The sequence below is a fragment of the Schistocerca gregaria genome, chromosome 7 (genome assembly GCF_023897955.1).
Source record: "Schistocerca gregaria isolate iqSchGreg1 chromosome 7, iqSchGreg1.2, whole genome shotgun sequence".
Lineage (NCBI taxonomy): Eukaryota > Metazoa > Arthropoda > Insecta > Orthoptera > Acrididae > Schistocerca > Schistocerca gregaria.
This window is the reverse complement of record NC_064926.1, coordinates 113,660,408-113,675,644: the sequence shown is the minus strand read 5'-3', so window position 1 is coordinate 113,675,644 and position 15,237 is coordinate 113,660,408. Positions and strand designations below refer to the sequence as shown.

The following is a 15,237-nucleotide window of genomic DNA, read 5'->3' as shown; positions in this document are numbered from 1 at the left end:
GTCATACGGAAACGTGCTGCGCTCCGCTACAGAACATGCCACGATTTCATCGGTGGCAATGGTCGCTTAAGCATTAATGGGGTTAAAGATGACTGACAATATTGTGCTTTGGCCGAATGACGTATCGTTTATATCTTGTGACATTGTCAGTAAGTGAACTTAATTGGCATAATAGTTTGTCTGGAAAGCCTGTGTTTCGTTCTCGGCGTTATGTTTTGCGGGCTGCCCTCTATATAACACAAAACCGCGTGCAAGTGTCGGAGATTATTCTCATACTTTCGGGAGAAGCAATTAACTTTACATAATTAGGAGCAAAGAGTAAAAATAGTGCCTCAGCTATTTCGAGGACAAGCCTTAATTATTTTCATACTTACATGTACGTCCGAATTCTTACTCGAATATACCGATGCGTTCAACGACAGTTTACTTCCATTTACTATCGTGGTTTCCTCTGAATAATGTTTAAAGAGTTAGAACATTAGATTGTAGACACGTAGACCGAAGATTATTTAACACCACGTTCCCCATCGCTTTGTGGTTGTTCGCACAAACAGGTTTCAAGCCCTTGTGAAAGACTGTGGCTTCCAAAAATAGCAAAGGACTATCAAACATTAACAATGTTCAAAAATTAAATAACAAACATAATAAATTTTACCCGCCGCCACACAATCTGTCTGCAGTGAAACGTTCAGTTCAGAGAAGAAAAGAATAGAAGATTTTGAAATGCGGTGCTACAAAGCTATCCTGAAGATTAGACGCACAGAGGGAATAGCTAACGAGAACTGGAGAGGAATGAAATTTCGTGGCACAACTTCACAACAATAAGGAATCGTGGTACAGGATATACCATAAGCCTTCACTTTGCTAATGGAGATCACTGTACCAGGTAAAAGTGTAGGTGCAGATGAAGGCTTTATTACGCACATAATAAAAAGTCTTGAATCACCTCGGTTATGAGAGTTCCGGAACCAGTACAGAAAATTGGAAGAGAGATCGACATAAACATCATTTCCGAACTTTTTATTGTTCATGAAAACCACATATTGCATGTTGTACCTACATACAGCGAAACCGTCAGAGGTGGTGGTCCAGATTGCTGTTCACACCGGTACCACGAATACCCAGTAGCACATCCTCTCGTACTGATGCATGAGCGTATTCGTCGTGGCATACAATCCACAAGTTCATCAAGTCCTTTTTGGTCCAGACTGTCCCACTCCTCAACGGCGATTCGGCGCAGATCTCTGAGTAGTTGGTGGGTCACATCATCCACAAACAGCCCTTTTCAATCTATCCCAGGCATGTTCAATAGGGTTCATGTCTGGAGAACATGCTGGCCACTCTAGTCGAGCGATGTCGTTATCCTGAAGGGAGTCATTCACAAAATGTGACCGATGGAGGCGTGAATTGTCGTCCATAAAGATGAATGTCTCATCAATACGCCGCCCATATCGTTGCACTATTGGTCAGAGAATGGCATTCACGTATCATACAGCCGTTATGGCGCCTTCCATTACCACTGTCGGCCTCACATAATGCCACCACAAAACAGCAGGAACCTCCACCTTGCTGCACTCGCTGGACAGTGTGTGTAAGGCGTTCAGCCTGGCCGGGTGGCCTCCAAGCACGAGTCCCACGATTGTCTGGCTGAAGGCATATGCGACACTCATCGGTGAAGAGAAAGTGATGCGTCCTGAGCGGCCCATTTGGCATGTTGTTGGGTCCATCTGTACCGCGCTGAATGGTGTCGTGGCTGCAACGATGAACCTCGCCATGGACGTCAGGAGGCAAGTTACGCATCATCCAGCCTATTGCGCACAGTTTGAGTCGTAACACGACGTCCTGTGGCTGCACGAAAAGCATCATTCAACGTAGTGGCGTTGCTGTCAGGGTTCCTCCGAGCCATAATCCGTAGGCAGCGGTCATCCACTGCACCCTTGGGTTACCTGAGCGAGGCATGTCATCGACAGTTCCTGTCTGTCTGTATCTCCTCCACGTCCTAACAACGTCGCTTTGGTTCACTCCGAGACGCCTGGACACTTCCCTTGTTGAGAGCCCTTCCCGGCACAAAGTAACAATGAGGACGAGATCAAACCGTGGCATTGACTGTCTTGGCAATGTTGAACTAAAGGCAACATGAGCTGTGTACCTCCTTCCTGGTGGAATGACTGGAACTGATAGGCTGTCGGACCCCTCCGTCCAACAGCCGCTGCTCATGCATGGATGTTTAGTCTACATCTTTGGGCGGGTTTAGTGACATCTCTTAACGGTCAAAGGGACCCTGCCTGTGATAAAATATCCGCAGTCAATGTCTATCTTCAGAAGATATGGGAACTGGGGTGATGCAAACCTTTTTTTGTGTGTGTGCTTATTAAGCAGGTTCACTGAAATGTAGACTGCAACAGTCGGGCAGGGATGAAGAGGCTTGCAGGGATGAAGAGCCTTTCACAGGACGGACTAACCTAGAGAGCTGCACCGAACCTATCTTCAGCCTAAAGACCACAACAACACATTAAGTTCTCATTGCTTTTCTATTTTTGGAAATGATGGTCATGTCAGCTGCTAACCACTTTACTGTGCAGAAGGAAACTATTTGTTTCCATTATTGTTATTTCTCACGTCCAAGTAGTTTTTTTACCACTTTTACAAAAGACCAAAAAGTCTGCGGCATGGTAATCGGTACAACATTCGCGGATGAGTGACATCAATTACTTCGCTCTGTGCCTCACTATGACGTCTTTGTCCTTTTAAATTGAATACAATTAATAAAACGTAAAAATTAAAGCACACTGTACTTAATAACTTATACTAATAAAGGAAAAGAACCGTTTTTGTTCTTTCTAATAAGATACAGTAGATTGTTACAAAGAGTGTTCAGAAATGTTGCGACGAAGTTAGAGGGTTTGTAGAGGATTTCATGAGGTTCAAATCGACTATAGGAACTCCTGTCCGGAAAGGCATCCAACGACGAATTTATAGGCGCCTGTCACTCGACCACCCCTTTGGCAGCAAACATGACTTTGTACTGTGACGGACCGTAGAAGTTCCGCCTGTGGTTTGTCAGCGTACTAAGTCACGTTTGCTGCCAAAGGGATTGTCGAGTGCCAGGTGCCTATAAATTCGTCGTTGGATGGCTTTTCCGGACACGAGTTCCTATCGTCGATTTGTTCCTCACGTCATCCTCAACAATCGCTCGAAGTCTGTCGCAACATTTCTGGGACACAGTGTATAACGGCGGGGAATGCACCGTCAGGTCTATATGTCGTACTTTCTAACTTTTTATATGTCACTGACGCTTGCTGCAAAAGCATTAACACATATATACAGATCAGTTTGCGCTACTAACAGACATTCCGTCATGATCTGTAACATGTAGGTTCTGGCAATTTTCTTCTGTTAACACACTCGGGTCATTCACAATTCTTCATTTTCCTGCTCAGCCTCAACGAGTAACATATGCTTTAATTTAGTAATTTAATTTCGAGGACTGTTGATAAGAATAATATCTGCTCCACGTAACCACCTACGTTTCCCGCACTGACGGAAAGCTCCCGTTTTAGAACTTACACGTCAGTTCAGATTATTTAACACGGTACAGAATCTAAAGCGAAAATGTAAACGTGCAAGTTTTTCACCTTTTCAGGAAATGAACACTTCTTGGCCTGATGAGGGTCATAAACTAAAGCATATGTATCTCCAGAAACGTTAATGTAATCTTTGGAAATGGGGTTGTATGTCACAGGCGCTTTACAAGCAGAATTACCGATAACCTACGAAATAGGTTATTTGTGAGTGTCGAAAGTATTCAGTACTTCTCTGAAACACATCACATCGATATACACTATTTGATATAAAAACGATTCTCTCTTTAAACAGTCATTAGATTTGTCTATCTTGACGGGTACTTTCAGCCTTGAAAGATACCGATTCCACCACGAAACGTGCGCAGAAGTAGAGGTGCGTTTGAAGTCTTGCCAGTTGTGGAACTGCGTCAAACGGTGAGACTCTACAGTGTCATCAAGTATTCAGATTGGCTGTAGCCTGTTTCCAGTACAGGCGGTGGTGTTTATTATTTATGTTCCGATGTCAGTGTTTAGTAAAGGTACAGATGTTTCAATTGCTCGTGAACTCATGTAAGTTTGATCTCAAACGACTTACCGTATATGTATTAGCAACACTGCTGCAAATGTAATTTACAACGCCCTGGATTCTTCCTTTTTAACATGCCAGTTCGAAGAGAATTCTCTGAGAGTGACAGATACACTAGGACGTTAGCTGCTTGTTGAGCTACGTTTCCCCACTACAAAGACAGGAATGGGGAGCCTGTGGCGGTGTCTCACCTGCTTCTCGCTGGAGGCGCCGCTGCTGTAGGTGGTGGCGAGCGTCGAGCTGCAGGCCTCCGAGTACCAGGGCACGACGCCGTTCTCCGTGGCGCTCGAGATGGACAGCGTCCAGATGGAGTTGGTGTAACCGTCGCAGTTGCAGTTGTCGTGGTCGCGCCCGCCGTTACCCGATGCCCACACGAAGATGGAGCCCTTGCCGCCGCGGCCCTGCAAACACGTGGCGCGTTAGGTGGCTGAGAGTTAACCTATCTTCTAGAATGCGATTTAGTTTTTGGCGATGTTTTCGCGTATATTTTCGTATTTACTTAAGTTTTCGTGTGGCAAGCACTTCCATTCTCCGCATCATGCTGAGATGTTATGATGCATACGTAGCTATAACAAGTTCGCCGCCAAATTTGAACTTTATTTTATCTTTGTGTGTGTGTGTGTGTGTGTGTGTGTGTGTGTGTGTGTGTGTGTGTGTGTGTGCACGCGTCTGTGTGTTTTCTGCGCGCTTCTTAGCTGTGTGTGTTGTCTCTTATATGGTATTCCTATTTGATTGTAAATGGTGCGTCTGTGCAGATTTTAGTGTATTTATTTTTCGTGTGTGTGTGTGTGTGTGTGTGTGTGTGTGTGTGTGTGTGTGTGTACGTGCGTGTGCGTGTGTGTAGAGTTTATCTGTTTGTGCTGTTTTTATCTGTAAAGTTCCTGTAATGTGTTAAATAGTGTGCCCTTGCAGAGTGTAGTGTATTCGCTTAAGACCTGTTTTCCTTCCGCTGTTGCCTTCTATATATGGAAGTTTTCCTCAATGATCTGCTTGCTGTATAGGCTCTGGCTGAGCTCTTTAGTTCCTTCTAGTCACCTTTGACGTTAAGCCACTTGCCGTACTTTGGCAGAAGTTTGTGCATACTCTCTTCACGCCATGCCGTCGCCTGCCTATTCAAACAGGACACGACAGCACCCTTACCAGCAAGAAGCTGCTCCAGATTTGGAAACAGGAAAAGTCCGGAGCTGCCAGGTCCGAAATGTAGGGAGGATGCTCGAAGACGTCAAACCGGAATTTCTTAAGCAACAAGGCATTGGCAGGATGTACCAGGCAGTATGCGGACGTGCATTGTTAAGACAACAGAACAATTCCACAGCCTCTTCGGGGGTTCTGAGTAGCCCAACGAAGACGTTCAAGGGTAGGACAGCATGCATCGTTGTTTGTTGTCGATTTCGTGCCCCGCGACACGAGTGGGACCCCTTACTGTGCCAGAATACATAAACCCTCAGTTTTTGAATTGATGATTTTTTTTTAATTTGAGTAGCTTCTGTGGCGACTGAGGATGGCGCCACTCCATAGATAGTTGCTTCATTGTGGGGGTGTTATAAGAAACCCATGTTTCATCTCTTGTAACAGTCCAGTCAGTGAACGTTTTCCTATCTCTTTCGTGACACTTCACGAATGCTAAAGCAACCTCTATTCTGGCGGATTTCTGGTCATCCGTGAGCGTACGTGGCACCAACCGCTCTCACACTTCGTGGTAACCTACGTGCTGAATGATAGTTCCGTGCACAACTGTACGAGACTTCCTAACACTGTTCACGCACGTCGGTTCTCACGAATGATAAATCCACCATTTCTTACAGTGCATCTCAGATGACGGAGGGTCGCTCTGATCTCTCTTCGTCGTGAACATCTATTCTCCTATTTTAAAACATTACGCACCACATTCCGACACTGACTGCGTTCATTACACCTTAGCCTTAAACGACCACATGTGGGCGGTGAATGTCACACGATCCAACATTTACCGCCTGCAGTCGTCGGGATTCGCAATCGACACGGCCCAGCTCACAGCTATCTCTGTACTCACCACGTAACGACGTCAGACTCACAACCGCATACGGCAACAGTCTGCATCACACTATTCACCAGAAACCTGTGAGCGGCTACTACAAGACAGGTGCACGGACTGTGTGCGCCGACGTTATTTATTTTCTGGATGGCCCTGGTACTACATGGTTTGCTCTCTGGGACCTACTGAACTGCACCAACCAGTATACATAATTATGTAGGATATCTAGACTTCTTATAATTGCAGCTATGCAGTGAGCATGAGCACCACGAATACGGTACGGTAGTAAGTAGTGACTTGTGCTCTGACCAAGTGTCGTATGGCCGTGTAGCACAACGCTGCAGTAACGCCGGGAGGAGACGGCCGCCACTGACCTTGGTGATTCCCTCGATGAAGGCCCTGGTCGCGAGCTCGCCGGGCCCGTCGACGGTCTTGCCGTCGTCGTCGGGCCCCCAGGAGGCGCTGTAGATGTCGATGTGCTGCGGGTTGAGCGACAGCGAGCGCGCCTCCACCGCGTCCGTCACGTCACCGTCCAGCATGCGCACGCCTGCGACAGAGTTGGCGACCGTGACAGGAGCACTATGCAGGTGGCTAGCTGCCTAGCTGCAGTTCTACAGGGCTCTTATGTGGCTGAAGCGGCGCTTGGAAACAGTTACATTAGCTTTCATTCTACACTCAACGCTTCCTTAAACACAATTCACCAAGCTATGCATAATTTTATTTAAATTAACTCTTTTGCCGAGAGATCATTCCTGAAGCGTATGAAAAGAACAAATAAACGATTTCCTTTACACACTTACGTCAGAATATTTTTGCTTCAATATAGGAGAATTTTAGTAGGACAAATATGTTACAACACTACACAAAATATCCTGGTTACATAAATTAAGAAAAATAAAAAAAATAGCAAAAGAATTAAGCAATTGTCTCGTCGGTTTCTTTATTAGCAGAGCCAGAGAAGGCTGTTCAAAGCAAACCATTGCAAAATTACGAATTGTCACGAAACTTCAATACGCTTTTTGAGTTACATGTTTGAAAACTATTAGATGTAGCTGCATCACAATGTGTTAACATCACCTGTATGTAGTACTTGTGATAGGGCGGCAGTAGTGGCTGTAACAGTGCCAGAAGACACGGTGGAATCGACTTTTCCTGTTAGAAGACAGCATAATTTTGCAGACGATGCATAGTTTTTAGCAGATTGGAGGCGACTCAGGTTGGAACAGGGTTGCCTAGGTGACAAAATCTTCGTGCTTCTTTTGCTCTTGGGCTGTATCAACAACTTTTAGTCATAGTTTTCGTATGGATTAAATTCATCCAAGTTCTATGATGCGTACCGACGCATAACAACTGCTCTTGGCCCCCACCTTGACTAGCCAACAAGGAACAGCAGCAGTGCCAGCCAAAGCACTTTCCCACTATGCGTGTGGCACATCCTATGGCAGCGCCTCTTTTCTGTAGTCAATGGGATGATAGTTCTAGGCCCCTAATCACGATGTATTTAAAACGTCGAAACAGAACATTTTCATGTTCGTAATATGTTATTCGGTGTCTCCTGAATTTTCTGCTGCAACATCTTCGACTTTTTTATTGTTCGTTCGGACAAAAGGTTGTATTGTCAGTTTAGTTGTGAACTGGTGTTGTATGACAAGAAGGCTACCTCTAGCTACCGCTTTCATCAAGTTCGCTAGTGGTTATGGAAATGACACGTAACAATCGTAAAATTGGATGAAATGTACTACACCACACTTAGAAATGCAGATGATTAGCATCCCAGCGCAACTTCGCAATGTAAGTATGAGCAACGCCATGTACGTTCTGCGTATAACGAAAGATTACGCAGAGGGTTTTCATTCAGTAATCACATCTGAATGTTCACTGCTTGTGACAATATCGTCATACGTCTCGTGCTAGTAGGAGAAGGGTGTGCTGGCACGTATAACGATGAAGGTGGTATAGTTATAAGACAATGCACTCACATTCGCAAGAATGAAGGGGCATCAGACCATCTAGATGGATCGGTGAATCAATTCGTCCTGCAACAGTATCGGGGGTATATTCGGATAGTAAGGAACATGTCAGTTCTGACATTTCGAGAGTTTGGCAATTCTGCCTGGAATCAAAACAAGGCAGAGCAGGTAAAGAGAAGAGCAGTAAGAAAGCTCTCGAGAGACCTGTGGAGAGGAGGGAGACTGCAGCTCCCGATAGCGCCAGCGAAGGGCAAGGGGAGAAGGCCTAAACCGACTGCTGGTTACGGGGCTAGGAGAGTACGTGTGCTGTCAAATTACGATGTTTCTGAGACAGTTACTCGAATTCTGGGGAGAATGAAAAAGTTTGCAGGTGTTAAGCGAATCAGCAGTCAGTTTGATGAGCAGCCCATGAGACATGGACTCTGTCTCTGAGGATTGCGACCCGAGTGCAATGTTGTAGGACTATTACTGTATTGAGAAGAGCAGCCATCGTATGTGATACCTGTCGCACAGCCTCATGTGCGTCTGCATCTCCTCTCCTCACTGCACTCCACTCCATTTTCACTTCGTCCTCAGCCAACACCAAGGACTCTTTTATAGCTCGGGGCTGCAAAGCGCGTGATCACCCCCATGCTAACTGCGGGAGCATTACGGATCGGTTCGCGCGGCACCTGAGTAAGGCAGAGACTAGCACGCCTCGCGCTTGGCAGCGCCGTGCGCTCGCAGCTGGCGCCTCCAGGGCACACTCACCGCCGACGCGGGCGCCGAATGCGACGCCGACGGCGCACTCGGAGTTGTTCGCGACGGCGGCGACCTCGCCGGCGCAGCGCGTGCCGTGCCGGTTGGTGTCGATGAGGTCGTAGCGCGGTGTCGGATCCTCGTCGTGGTTGTTGACGTCGTAGCTCGCCTGCGGGTCCTGCAACACAGGGGCGAGCAGCCGGTGCCAGTCAGATGAACACAACAGAACAGCTGCTGCCACACTGCTTGTCTCCTGCAGAGTATCGCTCCCACGCAGTTGCAATAAATATGCCATCGACTATGCTAGTACTACTACTTCGCGTGTCGGACAAAAAATGGTTCAAATGGCTCTGAGCACTATGGGACTCAACTGCTGTGGTCATTAGTCCCCTAGAACTTAGAACTACTTAAACCTAACTAACCTAAGGACATCACACACATCCATGCCCGAGGCAGGATTCGAACCTGCGACCGTAGCAGTCGCACGGTTCCGGACTGCGCGCCTAGCGTGTCGGACATTCAATGTGAGAATATTAAAACTAAAAAAGAAAAAAAAACATACAGATTACTATATTAGTGCTACATTATTGGAGCCTGTTCGGTGGTCTGAATATCCGTGGTCTCTTGCCGACCTGGAATAGGGAGACAGGACATATTCTCAGTTGGAATATCATGAAATTCCTTGAAAGGGAAAAGTTGCTGTCCATGCATCAGCACGTCTTTAAAAAGCATCGCTCCTGCGAAACGCAACTCGCCCCTTTTTTTCAAGTGATATCTTGCGAACCATGGATGAAGGGTATCAGACGGATGCCATATTCCTTGACTTCCGGAAAGCGTTTGACTCGGTGCCCCACTGCAAAGTCCTAACTAAGGTACGAGCATATGGGATTGATTCCCAAGTATGTGAGTGGCTCGAAGACTTCTTAAGTAATAGAACCCAGTACGGTGTCCTCGATGGTGAGGAGGTGAGGGTATCATCTGGAGTGCCCCAGGTAAGTGTGGTACGTCCGCTGGTGTTTTCTATCTACATAAATGAACTTTTGGATAGGGTGGGTATCAATGTGCGGCTGTTTGCTGACGATGCTGTGGTGTACGGGAAGGTGTCGTCGTTGAGTGACTGTAGGAGGATAGAAGATGACTTGGACAAGATCTGTGATTGGTGTAAAGAATGACAGCTAACTCTAAATGTAGATAAATGTAAATTAATGCAGATGAATAGGAAAAAGAATCCTGTAATGTTTGAATACTCCATTAGTAGTGTAGCGCTTGACACAGTCACGTCGATTAAATATTTCGGCGTAACATTGCAGAGCGATATGAAGTGGAACAAGCATGTAATGGCAGTTGTGGGGAAGGCGGATAGCAGTCTTCGGTTCATTGGTAGAATTTTGGGAAGATGTGGTTCATCTGTAAAGGAGACTGCTTATAGAACGCTAATACGACCTATTCTTGAGTACTGCTCGAGCGTTTGGGATCCCTATCAGGTCGGATTGAGGGAGGGCATACAAGAAATTCAGAGGTGGACTGCTAGATTTGTTACTGATGGGTTTGATCATCACGGGAGTGTTACGGAATAGCTTCAGGAACTCGGGTGGGAGTCTCTAGAGGAAAGGAGGTGTTCTTTTCGTGAATCGCTACTGAGGAAATTTAGAGAATCAGCATTTGAAGCTGACTGCAGTACAATTTTACTGCCGCCAACTTATATTTCACGGAAAGACCACAAAGATAAGATAAGGGAGATTAGGGCTCGTACAGAGGCATATAGGCAGTAATTTTTCCCTCGTTCTGCTTGGGAGTGGAACAGGGAGAGAAGATGCTAGTTGTGGTACGAGGTACCCTCCGCCACGCACCGTATGGTGGATTGCGGAGTATGTATGTAGATGTAGATGTAGATGTAGATGTAGATGTACAACAAGAACATTGCAAATCATTAGCGGGGAAGACATACGGAACAGTTTCAGCATTCACGATGGTTCTATCATACTGAGGCGCTTCTATAAAATTAGTGTGACATAGTTTAGATAATCGTTGCACTATCTTACTTTCTCTCCAACATTTTGACGTGAAAACGTCTAATCTTTCGTCGAACTTGCAAGTTTGACAAAATACAGCCAGATCTGAATAGCAACTAACTACAAGGCCAATAGACTCATGTCTCGATAAATCTATGTGAACAGCACCGGGATCACTTTGAACTACTGACAACTCTCACTATCGAAATTTGTATGGAAGAAAGGAATAATATTATTTTAAAAGGAATACAAGTGTCTAAATATGAACTTTATCATAAAAAAATGTTTACACAGGTATTTACATTGGCAGAACAAAGGTAATCTTCTCAAATAGTGATGGAGTGTTTTTGTTTTGTGCAACTGCGACGTTTCCGTCAGACAATATAACGGCACCGTCTGAAGAGCGGGATGTCTGAAGTTGGCGTCGCCTCAAGCTGTCGTTCCACGCGGCGCATAGCGGCCTCAGGTGCAGCGTGGACACCAATGTGACTCATGAACGGCTCAGTCTCGGACTGATCATCCTCATTATTTTCACACTGCTTTGGAATGATAATCATGAGTTACAGAAGAAAGAAAAAATGGTCCAAGCAGGCTGAAATTTATTTGTTGTCTGTGCTATTAGCTAATTTCGACAGTCCGTCATTTTCAGGTATTTATCACAAGCCTCATGCTTCACTTCATATTTGAGTAAGTAGCCAGTACATATGTAAAGTACATACGTATAGGTACACATCGTTTTCCTGTGCATATGCAACGAAGTTTCACGTACGTGTATTACTAACGGATGTAATCTTGTGCACAGTTTAATAATATTTGTGCTACACGTGAACCTCAAAACGATGAATGGCCGCCTGTACATATGTACTGGCTATTTAGTCAAATATGGTGTGAGGCTTAAGGATTGCTACAGGTGCTTGAAAATGACCGACGGCCGAAATTGTCTAATAGCGCAGAAAACAAATGGATTACAGCCTGAGTGGATCATGTTTTCATTCTTGAAACATTTCGAGGCTATGAACCCCCATAAGAACAAAATTCTAACATTATTATAGGAGAGTCTGTAACTTCCAACTGTGGTATGAATTTAACAACTCAGTTATTTCCACATTGTTCTGCTTCTTCATATTCTGATAAACTTCTGATTGATTTACACAAGGGGCGATTGTCTTCATCGCCAAAATCATTGGCTTATGTGTTAGGCCTACTTTCTTGTACAATTTTTGTCCATGACTTAAGAACTGTGTTCGAAGTAGTCTCGCTCAAGACTGAATGATCCAGTACACCGGGAGAAGCGCCTGGGTCGCGTCTTTGATACACACATAACCAAGGGGAGTGAGGGATTCTAAGGTGTTATGCTACTGGTAGGGGGGAAACGAATCCAAGATTGACACACTGTATAGCAGACTTTTTTTATGAGGCTTGGATTTATGGAAATCTCGTAATACGGAGACTCGAAATATCGAGACTTTATTGCAGTGCGTAAACTACGGTGGAGCCCACAACGGATAGATCATTTTGTATCTGTCTGTCGTGCAGTACTTGTTTTGTCGGTTACTTCATCATACCAATATAGGCACATGCGCGTGATCCATGAGCCTCACGAAATGGCTTTGAGTAAAGTTATAGACTGGAGTAGTTTGGGATGTCAGTGCGAAGAATTTGCGACGCACTACTAGGACACAGAGTGAGACATTAAAAATAGCTACAGGGAAATAAATTAAAAACTATATTAGTTAGAAAATTATAAATTACTAAAAGATGTCGACTCATACGACTCGCAAATATACTCACAATTATACGAATAGAAAATGCATGTCACAGGAATGATAGCGTCGAAAACAAACAAAAAAGCTTAAAAAGTGCAGTGCAGTGCAGTGCAGTGCAGTGCAGTGTCGGAAAGGATATGAAAATCGACGCAAAGCGGTTTCGTAGCTGGCTCATCGCCATACCGCGCCCAGAGACGTTCCAAACTTGTAATTTGTGTGTTCTATAATCATTACACATCTCTGTGTAGCCATTGTATTGAATAGATTGATAATTAATTTACATATTAATACGGAACACTTGTTATGATTTTATCCCGACGTTTTCACAAAAAGTACGCGGCGTGAAACCGAACATTATTTTTTTCCCCGAAGAGTAGAGTGCGCTCTTTAATATTCTAACCAGAGTACAGTGCCGCTACTCTCAGCCAAATTCCAAGGGAGCTGGTAATGGCTTAGTGGTTGTGGGAAGCGAAAAGTCTCTAATTAGCAAATTTGGGAGGGAATTACCTGCTTCGACATTTTCGTTGGTATCAACCAGGAGATTACATTTATTTTTACTTTATTTCTGAGGCGGTATGTCGAAGGTATGAAACCTTACTGCGTGTTTTGGTATCAGTCTGTAAAGCAATGCACCTTCCCGGAAACTGCTGCTGTGCGATTTGGAATCTCTATCCAGATCCGCATGCAGCTCAAGAAAGCACTTGCGTGGGGGTATGTGGGAGAGCACTGCTGGAGTTAGTCCTTCGCGTCCCTCAGGTGACTACGGCCTGTTATTCACTGTCCTAAAAATATTGCCTTATTTGGTATGCTATATTCTCAGCCTTATTGAAAGCTGCTTCGTTGTTCGTCGTTAGTCCCGGAATTTCTTTTATTTCTTATTGGAACATTACCCACATTAATGTACTGTTTATATGGCCGCTACTGACACCGTGACCACATAGGTGATGAATGTGACAGGGAGCTGCCTCTGGTTATACAATGTTAAAATAAGTTACAGAATGCGACAACCACCGGTATTTCGTCATGGGACCACGCTGTTATTTTCAAGGCAAAACCGCAGCAGGAAAACGCTGTGCAAGCAAATATAAAACGTCGGTTTTACACACAATGTATACACTAGCGCGACCACACCAACCAAATGTGACCAATGCCAGGACTCATCCATAGTGAAAATTACTCGACAACAAGTGAGGTAGCATTAACTCTGTCCCTCCGTTTCTGAGCGGCACTGCAGGCATACATGGCTTAGCCATGTCTCCGCAATATCCTTTCTTTCAGGAGTGTTAGTTCTGCAAGGTTCGCACGAGAGCTTCTGTAAAGTTTGGAAGGTAGGAGACGACGTACTGGCAGAAATAAAGCTGTGAGGGCGGGGCGCGAGTCGTGCTTGGGTAGCTCAGTTGGTAGAGCACTTGCTCGCGAAAAGCAAAGGTCCCGAGTTCGAGTCTCGGTTCGGCACACAGTTTTAATCTGCCAGCAAGTTTCATTCAATAGGATATCCGGTGCCACGGCAGTGGTCTGCAATAGCCGTTTTCTCGGCTGTTGTAAGCGTGGGACACCTTTAGGCTCAATGTACCGGTCTTCCACGGATCTGATAGTCTGACCAATATATGACATTCCACAACAAACAAACAGGGTGGTCCCAACAGGTGACCTTTCGTCAGACTGGATATAGTGAAAAATACATCAGAGCTATCGACCGACCGCTCACCGAGTGACTGATGTTAATAGCTCGTTGGCACCAATGTCTACGGCCTACAGCGTTTCTACTTTACACAGGGAGCATTTCTGATAGGACTGGTCGTATTTTGCGGAAACATGATCTGAAATTCGTTTTCCGACCTCCACCTACGATTATGGTCCTTTTAGGTTCCCACGAACGTTCTCGGTTAGCGTAAGCAGGGCGCCTACCGTACTCCTTGTAGTTCTGGCGTGTCACATATTGGGCGAGTAAATCGCGCTACTGCAGAACATTGTCTTAGCACCGATCATCATTTAGAATATGATACCACGGAGATTCTGGAGTGCATTTCAGCTATTGGGATAGTATTATTAAGAAAGCACTTGACATTAAATTATCACCAAGCCTTGCAAATACAGATTTTGATTCTTACTGAAATTTTACGAGGAATTCTGCTGCCTCAATCGTTGAGGCTGGCGTCAGATATGTTTCGTTCGTGTGGCGAAGCTAGTGTTTGCGGCGTGTGTGTGTGTGTGTGTGTGTGTGTGTGTGTGTGTGTGTGTGTGTGTGTCTTTTAGCTTTCCGGGAATTGTTCTGCAAACCGAGGTTTCATATTTCCTCCCACAGCGCTTTCCTGCTGCGGTTTTGCCTTGAAAAAAACATGTTGGTCGCCTGTCGAAATGTCGACGGTTGTCGACGAAGTCATCCTGCTGCGTTCTCGTCAGTTATTGGAACACATTTCATGTCCACGTAATATCACTTATGAAAACGTTTTCAGAACGGCGCCTACTGTTCAGTTCTTGAGCATTGTTCATAAGGGATGAGCGAACAGCTAAAGCTTTCCCGCTGTTCGCATTCGTCATAGCAGTGGACGTAGCGGCAGACAAGGATGGCATTTAGAGACGCGCCG

The 15,237-nt window shown here is 45.3% G+C and overlaps 1 protein-coding gene across 1 annotated transcript in view; it reads right to left on the bottom strand.

The window, feature by feature from the left end:
* The window catches only part of LOC126281686 (furin-like protease 1), a 1,379,773-nt gene that overhangs the window by 94,793 nt on the left and 1,269,743 nt on the right, over positions 1-15,237 (bottom strand). The window contains exons 5-7 of the mRNA XM_049980852.1: positions 8,884-9,049; positions 6,538-6,710; positions 4,341-4,550 (exon numbers count right to left, since the gene is read on the bottom strand). Coding sequence (XP_049836809.1) covers positions 4,341-4,550; positions 6,538-6,710; positions 8,884-9,049 — 549 coding nt within the window. The remainder of the gene's footprint in view (positions 1-4,340; positions 4,551-6,537; positions 6,711-8,883; positions 9,050-15,237) is intronic.